This window comes from Rissa tridactyla, chromosome 9 (assembly GCF_028500815.1).
Source record: "Rissa tridactyla isolate bRisTri1 chromosome 9, bRisTri1.patW.cur.20221130, whole genome shotgun sequence".
Classification (NCBI taxonomy): Eukaryota; Metazoa; Chordata; class Aves; order Charadriiformes; family Laridae; genus Rissa; species Rissa tridactyla.
The window spans coordinates 20,168,058-20,195,191 of NC_071474.1; the positions used below are offsets into that span (position 1 = coordinate 20,168,058).

Below are 27,134 nucleotides of genomic sequence, written 5' to 3' on the forward strand. Positions count from 1 at the left end.
CATATATGTTCCTCTATAGAGGCTCTCAAATCACATTATCAGATGAACACACCAGCTTTACTACTGTTTGGTTCTGATGACACCTGCAGTTATTTCCATCTGTTATCACAAAAAAAAAAAGAACCAGAGCATGCTGTAAAGTAATAAACAATTTATATTTTATTTACATCCATCTTTATGAAAATAACATCATTTATGTTTTGTGATTCAAATTTCTTGTACCGCATATTGCTGATTCCTGTCATGGCACTTAGGGGAACATTCACTTAAACAGCTACACAATTTCATTAAATTGATTAATTTTCCATTTCCCAGTTAAGCATGACTGAACATACAACTCTGTCAAATTTAAGACCATTCACTCATTCCTGATGTCTTATGGAAGAAAAAAAAAAATCTTTCCCTTTCTGCTGAAATATCTTACCATGTTTACAAAGACTGAGAGGAAAGAGAGAATCTCTCACAGAAGACATCCAAAGGGCAACAAAAAAAAAAAAAATCCTTTTTATTGATTACATAGTTGGTTAAAAAAAAAAAAAACAAAAAACAAACCACCACCAAACAGTCTGATAACACTGGATGATAACACTACCTGTACACACGTACAGGTAAAGCTGAAATACTGTGCAGTTTTAAAATAGCTAGAGGTGTAGTGCACCAATTTTTTGCCTATTTAATAGAAGATAATAGAACATTTTAAACAAGTAACCAGAAGTTTCAATGGAAAGCCACGCATACATGTATGAAGATGGAGGGATATTCTGCAAGATGCAACTTAGTGGTTTGTTTTACATCACATATACTGGGAACCATACATAAGGAATTCTTTGCACATACGTGCATGACCTTGAAGTTAAAAAATAGTCTTAGTGGTCTTTATTTGGATTAGCAAGTTAATTTCCTACTAAGTGTCTGGCAGGAATATTAAATCCTTATGCACTGTTTCAGAAGTTTACCCCTAAATACAAACACTTGGTATCTACGCAGTTCAGCTTTTGCAGGCCACTGAGGCACACTGTATTTTGGCTTGATTTCATCGGGTTTAATACTGCCTGTGTATCTTGCATGTCCCCAACTAGTTACTGCTCTTCAAAGTTACCAGATTAAGTACCACTAGAAAACTAACAGTCGCCCAAAGACATTTACAGCAGCAAGGCAAGCTTCCCCTGATGTTGCTTCCTGCTATATGCATCTCATTTTTGTTCTATGTAGACTTCTAGTGGCCAGAGGTGAGATGCCTCTGCAATTTTTTTGACCTTTTCACTAAGGCATCAGTAACAATGCTTAATAAAACAAAGCCAACAGCTTGCTGGGAACTTAAGTATAACAGCATCAACTCATTTCATATTTGCAAGCTAACAAAATACCCAGAGACAAATGATTTCCATAAGCTTCCTAACATTAATGTATTAGATTCACGCAGTGGCATAAGAAACAGAGCTACATAGTTTTACCATACAATTAGGTAACAACTTACATAATGAAACACAGCAACACACACACACACAAATTGAACCATCAGGACAACTGTAAAAAAGAAATGGTCCTGTAACATTGCAGGTCATGTTTTGGCCGCTAGAGAACTTCCTGAACAGTTGCCCTAAAGTTAGTTTTATCTTCACAATCAGAAGACTTCAATGAAATCAGTTTGAAAACATCTCCTAAAGTCCTAGGACTAGTTCATAGTGAAGACTCAAAACCCAGGAATAACAGACTTGTGGGAATAGAGTAGGTACATACTTCTAAATTCTTCACCTTAACATTTCAACTGTTGCCACTGGAAGGAAGATCTTCATCTTAGAAAGATTTCATTTTACACTTGAAAACAAGATTACAACAAAAGAAGAAGCGGACATTACAGATTGATTTAGAGACCAGCTCTTTCTAAATCAAGACAGCATAACCAGAAAATTAGAAAACCTGGTCCCGTTTTTATACTCTAACACTGATGTGTAAGTAAAAAAAAAGAATACAGTACATGCAATAATATGAAAAACCTGCCTAATAAACTCAAGTACATGACCAAGAGTAACTAGGGAATAAAAAAACCCCCAAACTGCTGCTTACAACAGACAAGGTAGGGGACATTTAAGACAACACTAACAAAACAAACCAAGATGATCATACCATGTGTCCCTCATTGGCAAGGATTTGTTGTCTAATTAAAAATTATATGTCATAAGAAGAAGCACACATTTTCTATCAAAAGTAGTCCTGTAAGTTACAATGTTCACCACTGATTAAATATTTCCCTTCCAGATAAATTGACTGATAATACACTTATTCAGAGAAGGCTACAAATACATTTTCAAAAAAAAAAAAAAAAAGTGCTGTGAAACAGAAGTAGGATTTCTCCCTGTACACGCTTAAGTTTTCTAAAACAATTACATGAGTATACCTGATAAAGAAGTCCTACTTTTTCTCAGAAAAAAAAAACAAAAAGAAAATACACAAAGTAGAAGCTCAATGCACATGACAACTCCCGACCAAGTTTTTTGCCAATTAACCACTTCTCCAGAGCTGAGTGATTTGCTGCCTAGTATCTGAATGCTAGTTTTATCGTGACGCATCCAGACACAACATTTAAGTCAATCCAACATTCTGAAGATCCGACAGCTCAAGAAAGAACACTGCAAAAGTCCAGAGAATAGCCTTCCTCATCCTCAGAACCGTTTGAGTATTGCTAGTAATCAAATGAGAAAGAACGGGCTCCAGTCACACTTCCATAGTCAGAAACACCACAGCCAAACACCCCACGTTTCCTTACAGCCGTCTTGTAGGATGTGCATGCAACACTCGCAGCAAAGCTGAGCACATCAAGAGAATCTTGCATTTTTCTGCTGGAAAAGGATCTTGAATTCTGGCGTGCACGCTGTGATCTTTAGGCCCCTTTGATTGATTGATAAATATCCGGTTTAGGAATCCTATCACTACTGCTATTGTACAATAGTTATACATTCATGCAAAAAGAATGCTATGTTTCTTCTTAAAGATCAAGACTTCATCTTATTGTAAGCCCTAAATAGGAACAAGCATTAAAATAATAATAATTAAAAAATGCCTTCAAAAGATACACAACTAATTACATACTAAAACATGGTACTCCTGTGGCATTCTTCTTCCATAATAGCTGGTTTTTGGTTGTGGCTTTTTAGAGACATTGCAATCAAAAAAGTGAACAGAAATAAAAGTGACTAAACAGAATTTGACCTATAAACCCCTTTGCATTAACAAAACTCTTTATCAACACAGCTGCCCAGAAAAGCATAAATGATGTTTGATATTACTGTTTCAGTATACACTGAACATTTATGATAAATAGGTACTTATTTTACCTTTATTTTAAGTACATATATTCAAGTGTTCTGTCTGATGATTCCTTTCATGTCACTTCAGAAAAAGACAAAGGAATGTAAAAGTTCTTCCCGTGCTTCATCCCATACTTTCTAGTTTGTGACCTGGAGAATGGCTAGTTTATTCAAGAACAACATGATGAAAGCTATTTATTGGAACCAAAAAATGTGATGTCCTCCCACACTGAACCTGCACTACAAAAAAACATGATTACATCAAAAAATGCAGAATGGCAATGAATGTGGTAAACAGAGTATGGACTTTTCTTACTCCTGTTTCACATACAGGCACTAACAGCGCACTGCAGGAAAACAACTGGCAATTCAGCTGTTTGACTAAACTGAGACAGAAAGTAAGTGCTCTACATACAATTCCACAAACATAAATGTAAACAGAAGTGTTTGGCCTCCATACAAAGCAGTATTTCTGAAAGTGCTGGGGTTTGGAAATCTGTCCTGCATATTTCCAAAAGCAACTCATTTACATTCTGTTTGACAGGATTAATAAAGTGTTTTGGAGGTTAACTCACTTTGGTCACAATCCCAAAGAAAAGTTTATGTTGAGTAGTTTCAACTATCCTCCTCATCATCACTAATAAGGTCTCTTTTTTCTACACACGTGTCTCGTTCACGCAGGAAATCCTCACGAATGGCTTCTAGTTCAGTTAGTTCAAGACGCACTTTCTCCAGGTGATAGGTCCTCCGGTTCCTGATCTGACGTAATGGAAAAGGATTCAGGTCCCCGAAAGCAATACCAGTCAGTTTCCTGTAAGATTACACAACATTAGAAGACAAGCATTCACATCTGGTGGTTTTTTAAATCAGTTTTGAACAGGCTATCTCTGGTCTCCTTCACATACCTGGCAGGTCTCAGATGTCATCAGTATTGCAAGAAAGGCCTATAAAGCACTCAGTTTCAAAGTTATTTCAAGTAATAAAGTGTTACCAAATGCTCAACAGTTCACAAAGCCACCTGCAAACTCTAAATAACACTATAGCAATTACAGCCTTGACAACACAGAACAGAAGATGCAAGCTTGGCTAATCAGAGCTTCATTGGCTAGACTGAATGCTTGGTACATCCAGTTCTCTGATTATAGATTGGAGAACTTCCTTCACGTAACTCACTGAAGCTGGTTATCCAAGATAATGAAGTGGTGTAAGAGACCACATAAAGCCTAGGATAATACAAATACAAACAAGGATAATACAAAACATGTATCATCCAAACTTTATAATACAGTGAGAAAGCTCAGGGATTCTGCTGGCTGAAGCACAGAGATCTCTGAGCCGGTGTCAACTCAAGCTTGTCAGATCACACAGCAGAGCACCACAAAAGTATCCATCACCATCATACTATCATTCAGTCACAGCAAAACTAGTAACTGATCTGCCTAATCAGTCCAAAGACAGAGTTAACTACACCGTTACTGTTGATCTATACCTTAAAAACATCTAATTATTTACTAAGTGAAAAAGGGGAACTGAAATTTAACTTATTCTAGTTTAATTATCAGATAAAACCAAATATTAAGAAAATTTATTTGGACAGTTTATTTAAGGCTAAGGTCTCCCTAGGTCTGTATTTTTGAGTGAACAAGAACGATTTTCTACTACTTATAAGCAGAATGTATTCCAACAGCTTCTCTACCCGTGTACAACATGCTATGGAACACAACTTCCAACTGCAGAAAAAAACAACTAACTATGACATCCTCTAACCTGGAGTATAATTACACATATGTCTGTAGAGACTTTTCTCCACTAGAGAGCTTACACTTTGAAAATCTGTGGACGATAATTTTCTAACCCATTCAGGATGTGCATGTATTCTATAAAAATAGTCTTTCTGCATTTTTCCTCTACTACAAGATGATTTTTTTCGTCCATATCAGGAAAGACATCATCCTACATCCTTTTGTATTTTTTAAATTTTGATGCTGTAAAACTAGTACAAAAAACATAAAATAAGACACCAGGTGGTTTGAGTGATACCCTATCAGTTCTCACATGCGAAATTTATATCCCCTAGGTGGCACTACACCACTACTTTGACTGTGACTTAAAATCCTAAAAAACCCAGATATTTACAGACCACGACAGGATATATTTGTGTTGTAAATACCTTTGACACACTGAATTCTGTCCTCACCCAAACTGACCTCACCGTCTCCCAAAGACAGCCGACTAGCTCATTTTGTTAATATCAAAATGAGATCTCTTCCAGCAATATTAGAATTCTCTAAAATAGGTTATTTCAGCACCAGAAAGTTTAGGCAGGAGAGCCAAGACATCATTTCTGTTACATAATTGGAAGAGGAAGGGAAAGACAAATCTGCAGCTCTGATTAAATATCAAAAAGATTTCATTTTTAAGTTGTTTTTTTTTTTTTTTCTTCCTCCCACCCCCCTTCTCTTTTGCAATCTCTAGTTTCTGGCAATACTGCTGTGGTGCTACCTGTACTACACATTACACATTTGGTGATAAGCTATAAAATAGCCTATTTATCAATTATAAAATATCCATTCGTTTTATTCATTGTTTTCTGTTCAAAATATGTGCATCCTCTTCCCAAAATCAAGTACATACTTCTCGTCAGCTCCAGATTTGGAATCAGAGTCAGCATTTATTTTGGTCACACACAGCTGAGTACAACAACTGTCCAGCATTTTTCAAATCAAAGCAGGGAATGCTAAAATACAAAGCACCACGCAACTCCCCCTCAAGAGTTTTTGGAGAGATTTCAGCAGAGGAAGCAACATTTGTTATCAAGACTTTTACCATTTAAATCTGTTGCAGAACATTCTCTCTGTATCAGTCCCAGCAATCCTTTTTAAGCACAGAGTAATATTATTCAGTTTTAACTTCTCTCCAGTCAAAACTGAAACACAGGAAGTAAAAATAACGAATAGCTCTTGCAGTAGGAGCCGAAGTACAAGCCTAAATTCATGCAGAATTTATTACGGTAAAACCAAACACCTCCAATTGCATTATATGATTTTGTACTAAATTCAAAATCAGCGAGTTATAATATCTGCGCAAAACATTTTCAGATGTTCAACCAATCCCAATATGGCTTTTCTTTAAGATTAATCTGCTGCTCTACAGTCTTGGAACTAGGAACCTAAAAACATTAGACCCTGATTTACAAACTGTAATTCCTATGTAAGGACTGAAAACAGATGAGTATCTAATTTGTATTTATTCTCTGCTTCAAAGTATGTGTTAATATCAGCTGGAGTTACGTGGCATTAGCCTATGCATTAATGATGCATAAGAGATCTAAACCTAGTGGGTCATAGCTCACGCTTTTAATATTTGTGCCAGGATATGTTTGTATTTATCATTAAACATTTTACAACATAAGTTGTATCCGCAATGCGGGGTGAGACTTCACCTATGATCCAAATTTTTAAGTGTCACTACCACGATACAACTGCTAAACAAACACAACCAACCTGGCAAAGTAATCTCACACATACCTAAAATTTTAAAATTATGCATTTATCACTTGTGCTTTTGTCTCTGCTAGATAAAACTACTCATCAGAAATCTCAGTAGTTAGTTTCATCTCTAGTTGCTTTGCATCTAAATTAAGATCTAGATAAAACCACAACAGCTTTCTTTCATGCTCCGCTAAAAGCCTTGCAATTACACACAAGTTTGAGATACCCACCTGGCATCAAGTATAGTGCGTGTGAAATATCGAAGGTACTTGAAAATGGACATCGAATCTTGCAGTTTTAAGATTTCCTCTTCTTTGTATTTAAAAAGTGCCAGGGCAAATCGGAATATTACCTGATAAAAATACATACAGTGTTTGGTTCTTTATAAGAACAGAATACACTGATTCTCATTATCTATTATAAACTCAAAGTGTTACTCTTCCTACAGGCTGCATTTCAGCTCCCTCACCACACCTCCCTCTATCTCCCTTCCCTGCCTTGTCCCCCATTTCCAAAAGCTGCCAAAACCAGTATGAAACACATGAAACTCCCACCCCTTAATTTATGAGGTAGGAGCCCAGATAGTCATTGTTTTGTCAGTTGCACTTTAAATGTTTGCAGGAATAAAACAGTTACTGCAGAGACAAGCATTAGCGCTCGGTTACAGCTCATTTTTACACCTTTCCAATACTTCTTACTTCTGCCTCCTTCACTTAAGCTTTCTTCTTTATAAAAGTAGCTTTCATTTGGACATGATTACTTAGAACTGATTGACCAGTTGCATTTAGGAGTGAACAGTACTGTCTATAGCTTTATTTTTCAAAGGTAAAAAAAAATAAATGGTGGCTGGTGAAAGTAAAATACTTAGCATTTAGAACTCTTCCATATTAACTCAAGCTTTTAACTTGCAGAACACAGACAAAATGGAAAATGTTTTGACTGGTAATTTATACACATTCCCTCCCCTTTTTCCTACCAGCGATTTTAATTGACAGGGTTCTTGTGAAACAACCTTCCTCCACCCTGCACTCAATAACACCACGGTATTTTGTTACCAGGTTACAATTAAAAAAAACTCAGCTCATTCAGTTCACCTTTGGTCCCTCATATAGGAAGGAGTCCCAGATTTTAAAAAGGATGTCGCTAACCACACTGTCCACAAATACCACGAGAAACCAGTTGAAAGTTATAAGAGTGTAGTCAACTTTGTATTGCTCAAAATGAGCATGCAGTCGTGGAAGCTTCTCACTCATTAAATCCTTGAATACTCGCTGATCAACCTAGAGAGATGACAAATAGGACATTATTGCTCCAATGCTTTCCAACATATGTATGGTACAAAGCAGGGCTATTGCCAATCCGTAAGTGCGAGTTTTTCAAGAGTTAACCAGGAAATCCAGGACTGCCTAGTTAACACTTTAAGATAGATCCACCCAAAACATCCGTGGCCACCCCAATGCACACCACCCTTGCTGACACCACCTTTTGCTTCTCAGTCCACCTCCAGCCTCAGAGGGCTCCTCACATGCAGATGTTGTGTTCCTACTACAGGTCATTCATGCTGCACTGGTGCAGCAGGGAACAAGCTGGGGAAAGACCTGGAGAGGAGGCAGCATGTACCAGAGCATCACTTGGAAGCAGGAGTGCTACAGCGTATACTGCCTGCAGTAGTGCAAAACGCATTCTCACCCTCACTCTCCCAGAGAGCCCATAAACCACACACCGCCCAACCCATAATTTTGAAGAAAAAAATGATAAATCAGTTTGATCCATGTTGTAAAGCTAATAACCAGAAGAGGGGTTAAGGACTGGAGCTCCAAGCAGGTCACTGGACAGTCGTTTCAGTCTTATACTCAAGAGTCCTTGTCCAATCAAGGGCCCCAGTGCCTGGAACTCACCTCTGTCTATCCACCACATCCCACGAAAAGGCCTATCAGACAGTTTTAGAGGAAAATTTTTGACTGGCTGTAATTTACAGGACCAGGATTTATTTTGGCAGAGCACATACCTGAGATCCTAACAGCGTCTTAGTATAATAGTCACGAGGCATGAAAACTTCCACTATTGTTACTAGACACCAAAAGGCATCTTCCTGTTCCAAGTACAGAAGTGCAATTGCTACCAATCTGAAAATAAGGTTTATTTGGAGAAAAATATTATTATAGTATCACAAAATATATTAATAACAATTTACAATAAAGCCTTTGTTACTGTCCAGCAGAGATAAATGTATTAACAGGAGAGCACTGAACAGCAAAGCTGTTAATGAAGTTTAAGATGGGGCAATGAGATGCCTTCTCAGCCACGCCAAGTATTTTCATGCAGTTAAATAAGAAAACAGTGATTTGCTAGAAGCCATTTTTCCAGGAACTAAGGCAAAATAATTAGAAGCTTCCAAGTCTTAATTTACTACTCTGATTCCCAGACTTTTGTCTTTCTTTATTGAAGAGGAGAAAGAACAGATGGTTCTTACATTTCATGCAGAACTGTTCTAAATTTAGAAAAATCCTTTTCTAGGAAGTTTACTTTATATCCATTAAGATAAATGGAAGTTAACACTTTTGTCTTTATCTACTATTGCGTTTTAAGGAAAAGAAAAAGCCCTAAAATTTTTGAAAGACTAAACTTGTTCTAAGAATTTCTTAAAGTAGAGAAGGAAAAAAAAAGAAAAAGATTAAATGGCAGCATTCCTGCTTTTCCTGTTCCCAATGAGTATTATGAAGAAAAAAAAAAAAAAAAATCAGAGAACAACTTCATGTTGCTGATAGTTGTTTGAATATGAATGGTTATCTCCAATATTATATCTCCAATATCTCAAATATATTCCTCCACGTAAACTTGCTTTATTTCTGTACACAAAAGGAGCTGTAACAACACGAGCTGCTTCTGATGTTACATGGCTTAATGAGATGACCACAATTTAAAAGCTTAGGAGGACTAAAGCAAGGAATAAATATTTTATTTGCTTTTAACTTCTGCAAGTATACCCAAATGCAGAATTATTCACAGTAAAAATAAAAAATAAAATGTCCCAGGAGAAAAAAAGGTTGCACAGAAAGCTGACATTTAGCAAAAGCATTTCTAACACCTTCTGGTCACTGGAGACATGTTGCTGCAACAGCTCTGTTCTTCAGACATGTCTTGTGACATGCCAGTGACAATACTAATACTAAAAATGTATGATTTATCTACAGAACGTAACCACTACTAATGAATACTCCCAAAAAGAATACTTATTACTACATTAATCATTAACTCTACTACTACCACCACCACCTCACTGCCCCTACTATATTATTCACTGCCTCTATTCTGTTGCTTCTTCAGTGCAGTTTCAAATGACGAAACTGCTCTTGTTCAAAAGTCTTCTACCCCATTCTAGTACATAAATTAGTGCACAAATGGACATCTATAGTATTATATCATGGGGTGTTCGACTAACATACCTACTTCCAATAACACCTTCTTGTACTACAGATGTACCAAAACTATTTTGACAAAGACCAATTGCAATGACTTAAAATTTTTCTTAGCCTTGTAACTTGAGAATCATCCTTAAATAGATTACTGCAATTCTGACTGAAGACATCCTGAGGGAAATGCTGAAATTTGTGGCCTTAGCAGTACAAAAAGCTTTCAAGCTCTTATTTCTGCTTGTTTAAAAAAAAAAAACCTACCAAATTCTTACACACAAAAGCAAGAAGATCCCCTACAACTGACACAAATAAAGACAATGTAAAGCTACATTTAAGTAGGCCACTTATGTGAGTTAATTCCACTTCTTTTGCCAAGCTGATTTTACAAGTCTCATGATCCAAGTCTTCTGAGTTTTTTTATTATTTTAAGAAGTGATAGTAATTTGTTTATTAAAACATTATAAATAACGAACATACAAGCCACAAGGCAAATTGCTGTCCAAAAGCATGTTGCTATACGTGTGATTTGAAAGGCTCATTAAGTGTTTTGCTCCATAGTTATAACTCAAGATTTGCAAAATCTTACCTGTTGAGCCCTTGGCAATATCCTATGTCAGGATTTCTCCACGAAAATGCCAGCAGCACATTTCGCAGCTTCTGGATCCCTTCGGATGTTGGAGAGGAATAATGTTTGTTGTTTGGCAAAGTTCTCAAAAGATCCAACTCAATTTGTTTGGATGCAGGATTTTGTTTTTCCAGAGCATTCTGAAGCAAGGTTTGGAAGTACCCAGGAACAGTGCTGTCCTTGAATTTTTTAACATGGAGATTGACACACCATTTCCACATCTTGGAACGATGTTCATGTGGAATTCCCGATCGAATAAGATTCTTTAGTTCTACACAGCGCATCATCTCTCTATTCATTGTGCTTGCAAGATAGTTTTCCCATTTTACGCCCGTGGAGATCTCTCGATTTTCACTGAGAGAAAGCGATCTCAGGTCCAAAGCTCGTGATTTTGCTACTAGTTTCTCCTCATCATCATCCTCTGGGACTGTCTGAAAGCCATATATATCATATTCACTGAAATGGAGAGGAAACCAGAAAAGGCTTTTAAAAATGTTTTCAGTAGCCCTGCAACTCTCAAGTTCCCACCCTAAAGTTACTTCAAATATCCCACAAGCTACTCCCCATAGCTTCCAAGTTTTAACAATTATTATTTAAACATTTTCCTAAATTATATCCTTTATTTAATAATTAGTTTTACAATCCCATATACAAAAGATTTTGTTCCCATATTCCAATATATATTACTACACAGATTAAGCAATGTATTTAAGAACATGGTCAAGTTCAAATGCACCCCTCTCTCCTGCGGCTCACCTTCAGCAGCTAGATGGCAACATTCGAGTTTAAGGATCTCAAATAAAACAATAAGTGTATTTACATAGCCAAAAGGATTTCATGATGATACTGTTATTCATGAAGGGAAATACATTAAAATCCCCACATCCACCAAAGATGTCCTTACTGTCTGCTTTCCGGTGTTAGAATCGGGCCCGCTGACCAAGATCCACACACATTTATTTTAATAGGACTAAATTACCTCACCAGGTGCGGTTTGAAAAATGCTTGTTCTGGTTGTTCACTAGTTTCTGCTTTCAAGGCATCTTCCAGTAACTGTGTGATGACCTCACGAGCAGGACTCTGCTCCTCAGAACAAACAGGAGTTTTCATTTCTTGAAGCAAGATCAAGTATTTACTTTCTATCTGACAGAGTTTGGCTTCCAAGCTAATATACTACAGAAAACAATATATAATATCATAAGTCTCCAGAAAATTACTTTGTACTACACTTCTTTTAAAAATCTGGTTCAATATTATTCTATTAGTTTATGTTGCTTAGAAACCTGTAAGTCAAGAACAGTCAGCTTTACTTTCCCATTTTTATAGCACCAGAAAACATAAAGCAACACTTATGTTATATGCATTTTATTGCATTACTGTAAAATTCTGTATATAAAATACTCGGGGAAAAAAAGTTCAGATACTTGTGGCTTTTTACAGAAAGTCTTTTCAGGAAGAATAGCAGACCAGAGACTTTCTACCACATGTATTTTCACATGCGGGAAATCTGAGCAAGCTTTAATTATCATTACATTGTATGAAGGACAACTCAACCATTTTGTGCTTTTGAAGTAGCAGATTTAGTCTGTGCACGTTTGAACAAAAAGAACTTAAATGGAATTTTAAAGACATGAGTTGGGTAATAACATGTAGGAATTGTAAACATGCACCTCTGTGCCAAAAATACAACATTTAGGCTTGGCCCCTGTGTGCATCGTTTCCAAAAACACAAAAGCAAACCCTACCAAACCACAGCTACCTGTATCTTGCCTTAGCTACAGATATGAGGAAAGGCTGAAAGAGCTGGGACTCTTTAGCCTGGAGAAGAGAAGGTTGAGGGGGGACCTGATTAATGTTCACAAGTATCTAAAGGGTGGGTTTAAGGAGGATGGAGCCAGGCTCTTTTCAATGGTTCCCAGTGACAGGACAAGGGGCAATGGGCACAAGCTAGAACATAGGAAGTTCCGTTCAAATACATGGAAAAACTTCTTTACAGTGAGGGTGACAGAGCACTGGAACAGGCTGCCCAGGGAGGTTGTGGAGTCCCCTTCTCTGGAGATTTTCAAGACTTGCCTGGATGCAGCCCTGAGGGATGTGCTTTAGGCAACCCTGCTCTAGCAGGGGAGTTGAACTAGATGATCTCTAGAGGTCCCTTCCAACTCTGAAGATTCCGTGATATGTGCATGTTTTCCTAGCCCCAAGCAATGGAAATCTTCCTTATTTACCCACAACTTAGAATCATAGAATAGCTTGGGTTGGAAGGGACCTTTAAAGGTCATCTAGTGCACACACCCCCCCACCATGAGCAGGGACATCTTCAACTTGATCAGGCTGCTCAGAGCCCCATCCATCCTGACCTGGAATGTTTCCAGGGATGGGGCATCCACGACCTCTCTGGGCAACCTGGGCCAGTGTCTCACCACTCTCATAAAAAAATTCTTCCTTATATCTAGTCTAAATCTACCCTCTTTTTAGTTTAAAACCATTACGCCTTGTCCTATCACACTTCTCTATGCTCAAATTCATCTATACAGAAACGCATTGCCACAGTTATATTCACCACAGTTCCTTTGTGTACTCGTCCTTTGTGCTCAGAAGGTGAAAGCTCTACTCAGTAATATACCAAACGTTTATCTATCTTGTCTTTTGCGTACTTCAAGAAAATCATTACACCCTTAATTTTGAGGAAACAATGTTTTCAAAAATATACATGCCTGTGTTCATAAGTTATGAAAAAGTTCCACTGGTTAACATGATTTTTAAAGTCAATTACTTCTTTCCAAAATCCTTTCAGAAAGATTAGTTTGTAAGAACTGGCTTTGGGGGGGATTTTTTAGGTTTTTTTTTTTTCTTTTTTAAGATACCACATTTAATACATTTAAGTCATTCCATTTCCGTTCCACGGCTACATTCCCCGAGTAGATTTACAACTGAAATTTTGAAAACTACTTTGGACACTGCAAAAATGAGAACATGCTGTGTTATTCTGACCTTTGCCTGCCATTCTCTCTCTCTTGCTTCTGCATTTCTTCGTAGAGCAGAAAGTTCCAAAATCTCCTTATTTAAAAATTTATTCTGGGTCTTATAACCCTGAAGATTGTCCTGTTGATAAAAAAAAGCAAACTGGATTTTTAATAAATATATCTTACAACAGCAAACACCTACCAGAGAAAGTATACTTATCATTAAAAATATCAGTATCAAATCAAATATTATTTTTAGTCGTCACGTCCGTCAAACACACACACCAGGTACGAGCGGGGTGGTGTCACAGGGAGGTGCTGTGCCTCACTTGCATCCCTTCCAGTGCTGCACGCCCAGCAGAAAGCAGCTGGTGGCCGGGTGCTGTCATGAGGCAGGCCCAGCCCTGCCAGGCTGCACACCGGGGAGAGGGACAGAAACGCCACACACTGAACACACCAGAGAGACCATGGCGCTGCGCATCAGCCAGAAGTACTTGCCATGCAATGCAAGAAGCGGAGGCAAATGCACCTTGGGTTTTGGTTACCCTCACCAGTCCTCGTTTAAAGTACAAGTTTGATGTCTCCCTCCATACAAAAATATAAATCCTTAGTGATAAGCTTCCTTGCCTAATCCACTCGGCCCCAGGCTACAAATATCACCTCTGCAACCTGAGGTGTGGGATGAGGGCATGTTGGCACCCTCCCAACAATTACAATACTCCCACACTCCACAGCATCTACAAGCTTTGGTCTGCTTTCTGCCAAGACTTCTAGTTTCAGTTTTATTTTCTAACACTTCCCAGGCTCACATTTAAGAAAGAAAATTATGAACATTTATACATATTTTAAATTACTGACTTGTACTCCAAATCCCTTGGAATGTTAATCAGTTTGGAATACAACATTTACATGATCTGGAATACAATCAATTTGGAATACAACAAGAAAGCATGTTTAGAGCAAAGTGGATAACTTCAGCAACTCCATTAAGAACTTGCAACACATTGACTGAGGTGGGTTAGAGGAAAAAAAAAAAAAGCATTGATAAGATCTGGAGCAGCATTAGAAAGACAGGTTCTTGCACTCCTCCTCCTTTTTTCTCCTCCAACCACTCCCTTGCCATTCCACATGCTCTTTGTCACCTCACTTTAGATATTCAAAAAAATTAAAGAAAAAAAAAAAGCAAGCTTTCTGGCTGTTTTCTTCCACGCCTATGTCTTCCTCTTACCCTTACTTTTTCCTGTTCCTTTGATTACTTCTCACATCACTCCACACCAATGATTAAATTACTGAAAGTATGGGACACTGTACTATGGATGTACAGACAAGCTCAAGGTATAAAGTCCTGTTTAGATTGCCATATACCAGTTCAAAGTGTAGATTCCAAGCAGAGAAAGCCTCAGTTGATGAGTATCTTGGAGAACTGCTGTAGTGATCTGCTCACAGAGTACAGCAGACTAGAAAGTAGTTTTTATAGGGAGCAGAGATTCCCCCATCCACCAAGACAGAGACATTACTCTTACTTTTAGTCTGTCCAGTTCCTGTAGTTCCTTATTCGTACAGGTGACCACGGAAGAATTTACTCCTCCACTTTGAGAGGATGTATTGCCCTCACATTCACTGAGTTGACGAGAGAGTTTCATGATCACTTCATCTTTAGCTTGAATAGTTTCCATCAACATACCCAGCTGCTCATTGAGTTCTCCAACTTTACATTTCAGATTCTTTACTTCCTGCTGGAGACTATCTTTTTCCAGATTTAACTTTTCAAGCTGGTTGTTGAGACCCAAAATCTGGTCATCTTTTTGGTGCAACAGCTCTAATTTGTCTTTGGGAACCCCCTCACAAAGACGGCTTGCAAAATATTTATCATATTGGGAAGATCGGACTGTTTGCTGCAGAAGTCGCACAAGTTCCTGAGAATTAAAAAAAAATAAAAAATTATTGTAGTGAAGTTTTAAGTTTCAAAGTTTTATAACTTAGAAATCTAACATCAAGCAAAAGAAAGCTTTGGAATGGGTTTGCATCATCAGCTTATAAAAGACTTCACAGTGGTGTTTTAAGGAAAAAAGGAAACACTTTGACATTTCTAGCAGGCTAACACCTTACAATGACTGGCCTATATGGATGGCTAAGTATCTTTCCCTGAGCTTAGGATCCTGTCTAGAAAGGCTACAATGGTTTTGGGAAGAGTAGTTGACAGCTGCAGCCCAGCAGTTACTTGGAAGCTAAAAAAGGCTTGCTTGTACGAAGCCCTGCGGTAAACAGCTAAATAGGAAGAGAGCTTAAGCCAAAAAAACTGAGGTGAACATTACAGAATGGAAAAGGGAAAGATAACTAATTGCTCTCTTTCCTAATAGATGCACAGAAAATAAAAGAAGGGAAAAAAAAATACATGCTGCTTTGCTGAAATGGAAGCCTTTGGAGGGCTGTTTAGAAAGTCTTCCCACAGAATCAGCCAAGTAATTACCTGACTCACCACAGGGCACAAACGGAGTTCTGTGGTCTTTGCAAAAAAAGCAGCACCGAAGGCGCTGAACTGGAACTTTTTTTGTTGTTTTGAAAACACATCTATCTAACAATTCTACCATTTTCATCTTCTATTCCCTCACACTAAAAAATGGACAAGTGTCTTTGCTCACAGGATTGCACAGATCCTGGACAATTACAGCATTTATCCACTTCCATGAAAGACAGATGGGTTTTGCTTGGGGAATCACGGGTACGCGTGCATTAAGAGAAGCTGATGTTTAAGGCAGTTACGCTGAAAGTAAGACCCTACTTGATTCCTTGCTGGAATGAGATCCTACTATGGCCTCCACGAAGCGAAGGCTGTTACATGCAAATAAGTCAAAGTGAAATTTTTAAGAAAAGAAATACTGTAAAAGGAGTTTGCCCTAGCTACTAACAGAAGCTCTCCGAAAGCTGAACTATAAAAAAAAACCAACCAAACAAAAAAACAACAGAAACCAACTAACCAAACAAGCCAAAACACAAAAGCAAAAAACACACAAACACACACAGGGACATATTCCAGATGAACAATAAACACTAGGAAAACAAGAACAGACTGCTCACTTACAAATCTCACTAATCCAGATTATTACCTTTGCTGTTTCCCATGTTTAGTTAATAGTTTAACACTGGGGAACTGTGGGAAGGTAAATTTAACCCTAGAAGCATTTGCAATACCTACCAATGAAACTGGGATTTTTAGATTTGTTTTTTTTATATTTTTTTGAAATAGTTCTCTGACACTAAGAGTACAAGGACAGAAATAGGAATTTGTTTTATGGAATTCCTGAGAACTTGAGTGTTCAATAATATATCTGGAAATTTACAAAGACTTGCAAAACCATAAAGATACACCTAGAATAAGCCACTGATTTTGAGAAATTCTTTTAGACAAAACCAATGTACTTAATAAATCTGAGCTATAAGGGCATACAAGCAAGAACACTGTATAAGGGCAATACTACATACATAGATCTATGGTCAGGCCTACCATTTACAAAACTCTTTGTGATGACGCAGTTAATAAAAAAGAAAAAAAAAAAAGGAGAGGGAGGGAAGGGGTGGCAGAAGAGAAAGAAATAGAGAGATCAGTCCCCATTACCCCACCATCTCCTCCAGAATTAAAAGAAGGAAACACCAAACTAAATAAAAAATTACTTGAAAGGAGAAGTTCCTCAGGATTACACGTACTAAAGGTGACAGAAGCTGTGATAATCTGCCAGGATCCTGGCAGAAACTGAGAGAGCTAGCCTCAGATAATAAGATAGATATACACACCAAGTTAATGAACACTGTGCAAATGAAGTTTCGTTCAGGGATCTAATCTTCACCCCATGTAAAATTCTGTCCTCCTTGTTTCAAGACTTCTTGTAAACAAAGGTTCATTTAGCAGCATTATTTTATGGCAAACAGCCAGCTTTTAATGCAGATAGATCGCCATGAAGGGTAAACTCACAATCACCTGCCAGATCTGTTTGCTTTTGCGCACTTTGCCTGAAGGCTTCATTACCTTTTGGCTCAAAAGATCTTTCTTTAGCTTTTCCAACTCTTCTTGCTGGCTTTGATACTTCAGTTGCAGTTCAGAGACTAGTTTGTTGCCATTACCAGAATACCACTCGGTTGGAGAAGATTCACTGCTGTTCCGGTTTTTGCTTGATCCAATCATGTCTTTTAACGGGCGCCTTGTTTTGTGTGGAATGCGGCCAAAATCGAATGGAAAAGCTGAACTAGTCAGTCCTGCATAAAACAATTTCTTCTAGTTCAGTTCACTTAGTAAAAAGGCGTTTCAAAGCATTCAGATTTCCTTTTAAAAATATGGTCATTAAAATTAGACTCTACGCAGCATTTAAACAGCCCTATACAATAGCGTTAACAGGCTTTATTTTCCAAGTGGCTTGCTTTGGTGGGAAAAGTATATAGCTCAAAGTCTTCTCCCCTCCCAGATAAAAGGTCTAGCTCATAAATTAATACTTGTGAAATAAGACATGAAGAGAACTTTATAATTCATTACAGAAAATAAAAGGTACCCTAACCATGGCAAAGCAAACTTTGCTTCAAATAATGAATAGCTCATAACTGATCATAGTAAAACCATCACTGATGTCACAGCACACTCTTCTTTTAAGAGGCATTTAGTGTAAGGTTTCACCTCCATTTATGTAACTGCAGGAGTATTCTTAGAGAGAAGGATGTTTTCTAACAGATTAAATCACTTAAACGTCTGCAAAAGTCCTTTTAAGGAGTTGTAGAAGTGTCTTCACAAGGTTATTCCAGACACTGGTCAAATATGAGACCTGGTTACAATGCATAGATGAGCTGTCACTGCATAAGTATCCCTACTTTTTTCCCCCCATTTCAGAAGCAAGCCCATATAACATCTATATACATACTTCAGAGTCTAAAGGCAACTCTGCTTCAATGGGTGACGCTCAACTGAGTCATCATAAGCCTCAACATTTCCCTTCATCCTGTAACTTTGCAGCTCAAGTGACAAAACTAGAGGGGGGACCTAAACCAGTGGATAAGAAGGGTTCATACTTATTCTATTTTATCTGAATGGGAGGCGGCTCCCAATTTATAAGGAAGTAATTTTTTTAAAATAATTTAGAGAGATATACTAAAGAAGGTAAGGCAGATGGTCCTCTTCCTTCCTCCCACTTCTACCTTTACTTCCTTCTCCCAGGTGTTTCCTCTTTTCTTCCAGAGCCATTGAGTCCTCCAAGTCTTTTGGGGTTGGATCCAGCAATTCCCACTCTTCGGTGGTATAAAATATGCTCTTGCGGTTTTCGTTATTTCCTTTTCTTAAAGAGGACATTGAATTTCTGTGAAAAAGACAGAAGGAAAAGTGACAAAGATTTCTCCATTTTGCATTCTTTTCAGAAAGGGGTTTTCAAGACAACCACTGCAGTTGAAACATTGAAAATTAAAAATAAGCTAAAACACAGACCAAACCAATACCAAATAAAAGCTCAAAGAAAACAAAGCATATCCTAGTAAATAGCACGTGCTATTAACAGTGCTATGTCTCAAGAACAGAAGAATTATTTCGCTCTGAAAGCGAGTTTCATCCTCTGCTTGTCCTTGTTTTGGCAGTGAGGAGAAACCAAACAAAACAAAATAAAGATTTAGAAGCAGCATCTCTTTATTGATCAGTTATTGTAGCTTAGACTTTTAGGATAACTGCCAAGCATGAAACAGAAGAGCATGCAGTCAAAACACATGTATGTTATAGTTTCATATTCTGGATTAATGTCAAACTTGGGATCATCCGAGAGACCTGCTGTAGCTGAATTGGTGATGAGAGACTCCTTAGCAGTTTTCCTCTCCTAAGGTGGAATGTTGCCAATTATCTGCAAGAACATTCCAGAGGCAACCTCTAAATTCCAGACAGATAATTCTATTGAAGAACAATACATTTCACCAGCAGAACAAGATGACCCTACCCAGCTTCCCCCACAAGCATCACGCAATCAGAAATGTTTAACACCACACTTACACCCATGAGTATTAATGTAGCTCAGTATTGTAAAGTCTTTGTTTAACTAGAGAAGGAGATTGTACATCAATCCATATGAATCAGTTTAATATTTTAGGTATAAAGTTGGAAATGCATTTAGTATCTCAGTATTTTCTACACAGTCCGTGTAAGATGGAGGCCCACAAAGATGCTTTCACTCAGTCAGCCACATTCTCTCTTCTTACTCTTCAAACTTTAAGCAGAAAGTAACCCACATTACACCTTAAAGATCATTTGATGAGGGAACCCAGTCTTTCAGCTTCACAAGAGATTTAACATCTGATCAAAGTGAACTCTAGGCTAATCATCACATAGTGCAGAATTCCTACAGTCTGCTGAACTGATTAATAATCAAGTACAATTCAAAAATAATCTTCAAGGTTATTAATAAAACTATTTCAACAATCAATTTGCAAACTTGACAAAGACTGAATTATATTATACATTTAATCTTCTTCCAGAAAGAATCACTACTCCTGCTGGGGACAAGAAGCCTCATTTCGTTGTTCAGATCTTCCGTCCAAATTAAATAAATAGATCAAATTGGGTGATGATTGACATATTTCCTAGAGCGCTCAAAATTAGTAAGCATCACCTGGCATCTACAGCCATTCTCTGAATAGTGGCTGATCTCTTACCATGCAACTCCACAATCAACTGTTCTGCTCTTGATTAACTTCAGTATTTAAAGCCTGTCTGAACACCACCTTTTAAAGCCTGAAAATTCCCAAGGAACAAGAAGTTAAATGACTTCTGGAAAAGCTTCTTAAAAAACTGCTGTTAGGCCCATGAACAATCATGCTGAATTTTGTAAAGCTTTTGTGCAGGATTTTTAACAGCACTGAAGCAGCATTGCTTCACTGCTTTCTATTAGACTAAAAGTAGGTAGTTGAATTTTAAAAAACAATATTTTTCCTAAGCACTGTATGGTAAGTACAATCAGACACACAATGCAAGACCTGATCATATGATCTAATGATTCTGTATTTTAAAATGTTTTGGGTTTAAGTTTTATTTTATGATTATATAACTTGAGGTTACTATAATTCAGTATGTTTCCAGCTCTGTATTCCACAGAAGTAAGAGATACAAGAAAAAAATTCAGGCCTAAATGTCTATATATGCCAATTAGTACTTGAAAATAGATTTTAAAAAGTGGAAAAGCATGCTTTGACTTTAGTTACTGTAAATATACATGTAGCTTAACTCCAAGACATATTCCTCACTTTTTCCCAACTATTATTTCATCACTGCTACCTCAGATGCAAATGTAGTTATTATAGCAATAGCTTCTCTGTCAAACGCGTCATACACGTGTTCAGGAGGAAGGATAAGTATTTGATTAAGACATCTATTAGGTTCTTCAAGATACACACTCCCAGCAATGTAGAGAAAACTCTCTGAAGTTTTAGAAACACCTTGATCCACCCTCTAATATAGGGGTTAAAACTAATCCCAATCCAAGAGCATATTGGATAGTGCACACGTATTCTAAAGGTGATCAGATCCCACCCCTGCCCCAAATTGCACAGAATTGCAGAGAAGGGAGGAAAACAATCAGCCACGACAGTACTGCTGTTTGCACACGTTTAGTAGGATAGAGTTTCTAACATTTTAGCAGGGCTTTTTTTGCCACCAGCTTTTATAGTCACACTACTATGTCATTTTAATTTTCCAAGGTTGATAATTAGCTTTCACTGTTACGAAAATATTAACAATATTGTCCTGATTCCACAGAGGTCCGATACAACTAACTAGACCTTCTTGTGATACACACTCAAAGAATGCTGTTCAGCCCTGTAAAAGAAGATCACTCGTCTATCAAGAAGTGACAAATGAAACCGCACATGTTAAAATACAAGACTTACATGACCATTTCATGCTTTTTCACAGGGCTTCCATTCAAAGTGGTCTGAGCATAACGAAAGCTGTGTAATGAGAAAGGCTGTCATCTGAAGGACCCTCACACCATTACTGAATAGCTTTGTTTATAAATTGGGCATCGTTCATTGCAGGACTGAATGAACAAAAGATCATCTTTAATACTTACGCAAAATACATTCAAGTTAAGATTATAGATGCTCTACCCCTCTCTGGAGCAGCTGAGGATAGCCGTTAGAAGGAAAATCCACTTGTCCCTAACCAAACCTATGCCAAAGAAAATTCACCTTCCTTGTGAAAACTGCTCCAGACTCAAGACTAGGAGCAAATTTATCTTACTAAATACAGGAACTTAAGCACTCATGATCTGCTAGCACCGGTAATGGTAGTCCATAGCTTTTAAGACATGTCACTGGAAGGCCTATGCTAACGTAAATAAATTTGTCAGAGGTTCTAGCATATTACCACACAGCTAAATAGCTTGACAAGGTTGTCAGACTCTTATCCCAATGATAGAATACATGGACAGAGGTAGTGCACTACTGTCCACATGACACACACTTCAGATTTTAGCTGCTGGCTCAGTAAATCCTCTGCAAAATGATTTTTCAAAAGCACAGAAGAGGATGTTTGAGCATAACAAGCAATCCTGACAAAGACACCATTTCCCACTGGTATCAGCTCACAGGGGGGAATGTCTGCTTTAAAATCCAGAGCACACGGGGGCACTAGAGCACTCTATATAAAAAAAACCAACCCCACAGAATTAAAAAAATAAACTGTTAGTAGATACAATAAATGTTATTTTCCCAGGAACATTTTCAGACAGATGAACCTCTGCAGCTTAATATTTCCAGAAAGAGTGGAATGAGGGAGGTCAGCATTCAACCTCAAAGAGCTTCACAGTGTGACATTTTCTTACAGAGACCTGCAAGGACTCCGAGCCATTAGGATCACAGCTATACAGAGAAAGGCCAACTCTTGAATACCATGCAACAATATCTGCCACTGCCACCAGAAACATTTCCCTCCAACCAAAGGGGTTTCCCAGCCACTACTCCACTGTTGCCTCTCTGCTCAGTTACAGAGAAACATCAACACACACCAACCAGTCCACGTTGAGCCGCTTACCCTGACACTGAGCTTCTAGCTACACTTCCCCAAAGCATGTCACCCACAATTCAGAAAAAAAAAAAACAACCCGAAAATCAACAAAAAAAGTTTTAAAAAGCCAGAAACATACATTTCAAGTATACAGGAATTCAGCTAACAGAAATCATTCATGTTATTTTCCTTCTATTATGACCAGATTTAAGTTCTGGTCACAAGTTTTGGTTCACCAAAGTAAAGTGGCTACACAAGCCCGAGAAACCATACAACACTACCAGTTTAAACAGGACATGTAGTAAGAGGATTAACATATTTCTTGATCCAGCAATAAGAAATCTTTCCTAAAACTTAAATGATGACCTACACAGTAGTCTTAAAAAAGTAATCTTTAAAAAAAAGAGAAAAAACAACCAAAAAATGAACACGCTACCAAAAATAACCCCAAGCCAACAACACTTTGTAACCTCTCAGATCTCTGTGCCTAACAGGAAAGCTTTAAAAGGAATCTGTTTAACTCAGCACTGCTGATAAAACCAAGCAACAACATTTTACTTGCAGCTCAAGAGGGATGTGGTCTAGTTAACCAGTGCTACAGCTCTGCTTTGTGAACTGCTCTGTAATAAATAGCATTGTAATATCCTTTGAGTAGATGCGGAAGATCCATCTATGTGGGCAAAGTGTAAAAACATTTAGAAAGAAACCTTAACAGGAGAGCTGAAAACCAGTAGGACCGCTTTCCTGAAGGCAATTAATGCTAAAAAGTAAACTTACTGAGGGGATAAAATGTGGTTTTGCTGCTGTTCAGAAGGTGTCTGACATATTTCAAATGTGTGTCGTGCTTTTATTTTTTTTTAAAGAAGAAAATGAAGAATGATTTATATTGTTTTGATTTTCATCACAAGAAATATTTCATAAGCACTAAATACTATCACTACTACAATGCTAGCAATTAGCAGCTCCATTACACAATGAAGGATAAAAAGCAGTACTAGCTGAGAATACAACTCCTGGCTCCCTGCTTGGGTTCAGAGAGCAAAGCCATGTCTAGTAAGTGCTTTACAGGACTCGATCTTGATTCTCCCTTTCAGGTATCAGCAACGCTACGCAATGATGTTCAATACGCCCTTCAAACAAGTAAGTATAATAAAGAAACAGTTTACTTGAAGAGATATAGACTCTGATCCACCCCATCACCCCCGGTTCTTCTAAAAAGCTCTGCCTACCACGTACACACGTCTTTCAGTAGAGAATAGTCTCTGCCAGCAACTATCAATCTCATGGTAACTCTTTCTCCCACATCCCCAACTTACTTGATTTCGGTACTCCATTGTTTAAGTGAGAAATTGATGGCACTTGGTTGGACCGGTGCAGGTTGGGAAGCTGCTTGTTCCCCCACCAGGTCTGTAGGAGAAGTCTCCACAGCTAGAATATTTCTAGCTCTCTCTGCTGAAGCATTTTGACTTAGGATACTCAAATCTATTAAAAAAAAAAGAGAGAGAAAAAGAAAAATAGGCAAAACTTCAGGTAAGTAAAATAATAGTGGCTATATAAAGTCATATACTACTAAGCCTGCTAGTACTGTAGTTAGGGTTTTAATTTAAATTGCAACATAACTTTATAAAATGCTCTGTTCAAATGAACTTTAAAAACAGCAAAGTTTTCCTGAGCGAGCTCTCACTGCAGCCATATACTTCTGATAACAGGACTTGTGTGATGCTCACAAAGCATTGTGCCACGAGTGATTGACAATCTCAATTAGTCAATATTGATTCATCTAGCTTAAACAGCTATAAAACCATAAAATGTAAGGTGAATTAGTTATATGAATCCACAAAACCACCTTATAAAACAAGCTCAGGTCTATCAGAACTCTGAAGTCAGGAACAGTATCCCAAAAATACTGAGATGGTTTCAGGGTGTGCTTCATCCTATAAGTTATTCATCATAGAAGTGACACTGCCGCTGCAAGCCAGTGAGCTTTACAGACTTGAACCAGCTCCGTGCAAATCCAGCCTGGGCATTCCCAGAACCAAGAACATTAGCATGGGCACTGCAGACACATCACAGACCCGAAAGGATTTATTAGTTCTGGTTAAACTGAATGCAGCTATAGCTAATTCATCCAGCCAAACTCTCTTTGCACTTCGGCACATGTACGGATCGGGCGCAGGGCCACGCAGCTCAGTCCCTGCACTGCACACATGCCAGCAAACTCACGCGGGCTCTCAATGGCTCCAGAGGAACCAGCCAGGAACTAGTGCTAGCCCTGAGCCACAGCTAATAAAAGTCCAGAGGATCCAAGCTGACCCAACAGAGCTAGACAGGTCTCCACTGCCCAATACATCCTGGAGAATCCATGGTATATATGTTACCTCAGTGCTTCCATTATCCTGGATAGCTTGCTTTCTCCCTCACCCCTCCTCCAGCAGGCAGAGGGAAAAGGAAACACATGGTGTGGAATATACTACGCAAAGCAAAAGCATTATAGAGAAACATAAAGTGGTTTATGGGCCTCTACAAACACTCTGAACAGGCGAGTTAAAAACAAGCTCAAATGTAATTTTCAGACGCTTTCAATATCACTCACAAAGTACTGAAGGGGATTAAAAAATTTGGAGAACACTCTCAGACTTGACTCAGCAGTTACATTAGAAAGCAACGCAGTGGACAGGCTTCTGACGTAAATGATTCTCTGCAGGAAGGGAAAAACCCTGGGAAATCACAAAACCCTGTTTTATCACTGCTGAGCCTTTCAGTCTTTGTTCTGACAATTACTTGGCACTAGCAGCAAGACCATCTTTAAGCAAGCTGTACCCTTCGATTACTCAGCAGATGGTTACTTTTATGTAGCCCATATTGAAGATTAGAAGTAGAAAGACAGAACATTTTGTGATAAAGAATATCGAATATAAGAGATCACCGAGCCACAAATCTCTCAAACCCTTGAAAAACGATATCTGAAATGGAAGTATACTGTGTCCCGTTTCAAATATAGGTACAAATTACACTGCCTTCACTTATTTTATGAACAGTGCTGACCAAAACTTCTTCAGTGCTTTACCAGCCAAACTAAATTCGACATTCTTTTGGACACCTTGTCTGTTTGAGATGAACAAAATTCAGCAAGATAAGCTAGATAAAACTAACTTTTGATCATATTCACTGTCTGATAATATAATAGAGTTCAACTAAAAAAAAAAAAAAAACAAACAAATGAAAAAAAAAAAACACAAAACAACCAACCTAGCCCCCCCACCCCCCAAACAAAAAACATAACACTACACCAAAAATTTACAGGCACCCAAAACCAGGCGGGAATACTAACATTCTGCTTTCATACTTACAGCTTGTTTCATCCTCTACCTGTATTACTTGATAGGAGTATAAAAACTCTTTATAGCATGGCCCAGGTACATGAATTGCTCAAGAGCTGAATTTCTAATAAATCCATCTCCTCTAACACACACGCTAATGAGCCTGGCTGAATCTTCTCTGACTTCCTGAGGTTGCTCATCGTACATGATCCCCCGCTTACACCAGCCAGCTGATTGCTTACAGACACGGACTACACAGCAGGTACAGCACAAAAACGTAATGAGGCTGCTAATGCAATCACCATGAAAAAGAATCATCTTGTTTTTAAACTTACTTCAAAACACAACAATCTTATAAATAGATAACATACCATTTTTTATTAATGTAAATTAAGAGTTAAGGAATAGCATAACTAAGAACTGAAATTATAAAAACTACGTTAACATTCAATCAACTCCAAGAAGAAAAGAATCCCATATCCTATGAAGAATCCCATATCCAAATCATTTATTTGACTTCCATGGTCTCCATGACAAATCCTACAGAATCATTTTTGTAACATTAGTTTTCCCATAGCCCACTTTGAAAAATATTTTCAGGTAGTTTTCACTACCTTCAAAATTCTTAAAAACTTGTCAAGCCTGCTCCACAAAGCAGTACCTTAGCTTTACCTATATTCCAGTTAGTGCTGATTTCTAAACTGGGGGGGAGATGGACAACAGGACAAAACAGGCCAGGCTACAGTGAGCAAATTTGTTTCTGGACTGATAGCATGTGTACTCAAGCACTAGCAAAACAAAACAATTTCTATGCTCCAGCATAAAGCATATCATCAAACGAACATTTGACTTTTTTTAAAAACAAACACACAAGACCCATATCTTAGTCATCAACATGGAATCAGAGCCTAAAGGAATCCCCCAATTCTATACGAAACCTTTGGAATTTGAGTTTAAACTTCTTTAAAAAGAAGAAACAATCATCAATCATTCAG

At 37.9% G+C, this 27,134-nt stretch overlaps 1 protein-coding gene across 1 annotated transcript in view; it reads right to left on the reverse strand.

Moving 5' to 3' along the window:
* Positions 1-136: 136 nt before the first annotated feature.
* TBC1D2B (TBC1 domain family member 2B) overlaps positions 137-27,134 on the reverse strand; it is a 36,670-nt gene continuing 9,672 nt past the window's right edge. Inside the window, exons 3-13 of the mRNA XM_054213409.1 lie at positions 24,136-24,301; positions 18,982-19,139; positions 17,828-18,054; positions 15,327-15,719; positions 13,832-13,942; positions 11,820-12,013; positions 10,802-11,296; positions 8,808-8,925; positions 7,894-8,079; positions 7,030-7,151; positions 137-4,119 (exon numbers count right to left, since the gene is read on the reverse strand). Of these exons, the coding sequence (XP_054069384.1) occupies positions 3,924-4,119; positions 7,030-7,151; positions 7,894-8,079; positions 8,808-8,925; positions 10,802-11,296; positions 11,820-12,013; positions 13,832-13,942; positions 15,327-15,719; positions 17,828-18,054; positions 18,982-19,139; positions 24,136-24,301 (2,366 nt within the window). The 3' untranslated portion in view covers positions 137-3,923. The remainder of the gene's footprint in view (positions 4,120-7,029; positions 7,152-7,893; positions 8,080-8,807; positions 8,926-10,801; positions 11,297-11,819; positions 12,014-13,831; positions 13,943-15,326; positions 15,720-17,827; positions 18,055-18,981; positions 19,140-24,135; positions 24,302-27,134) is intronic.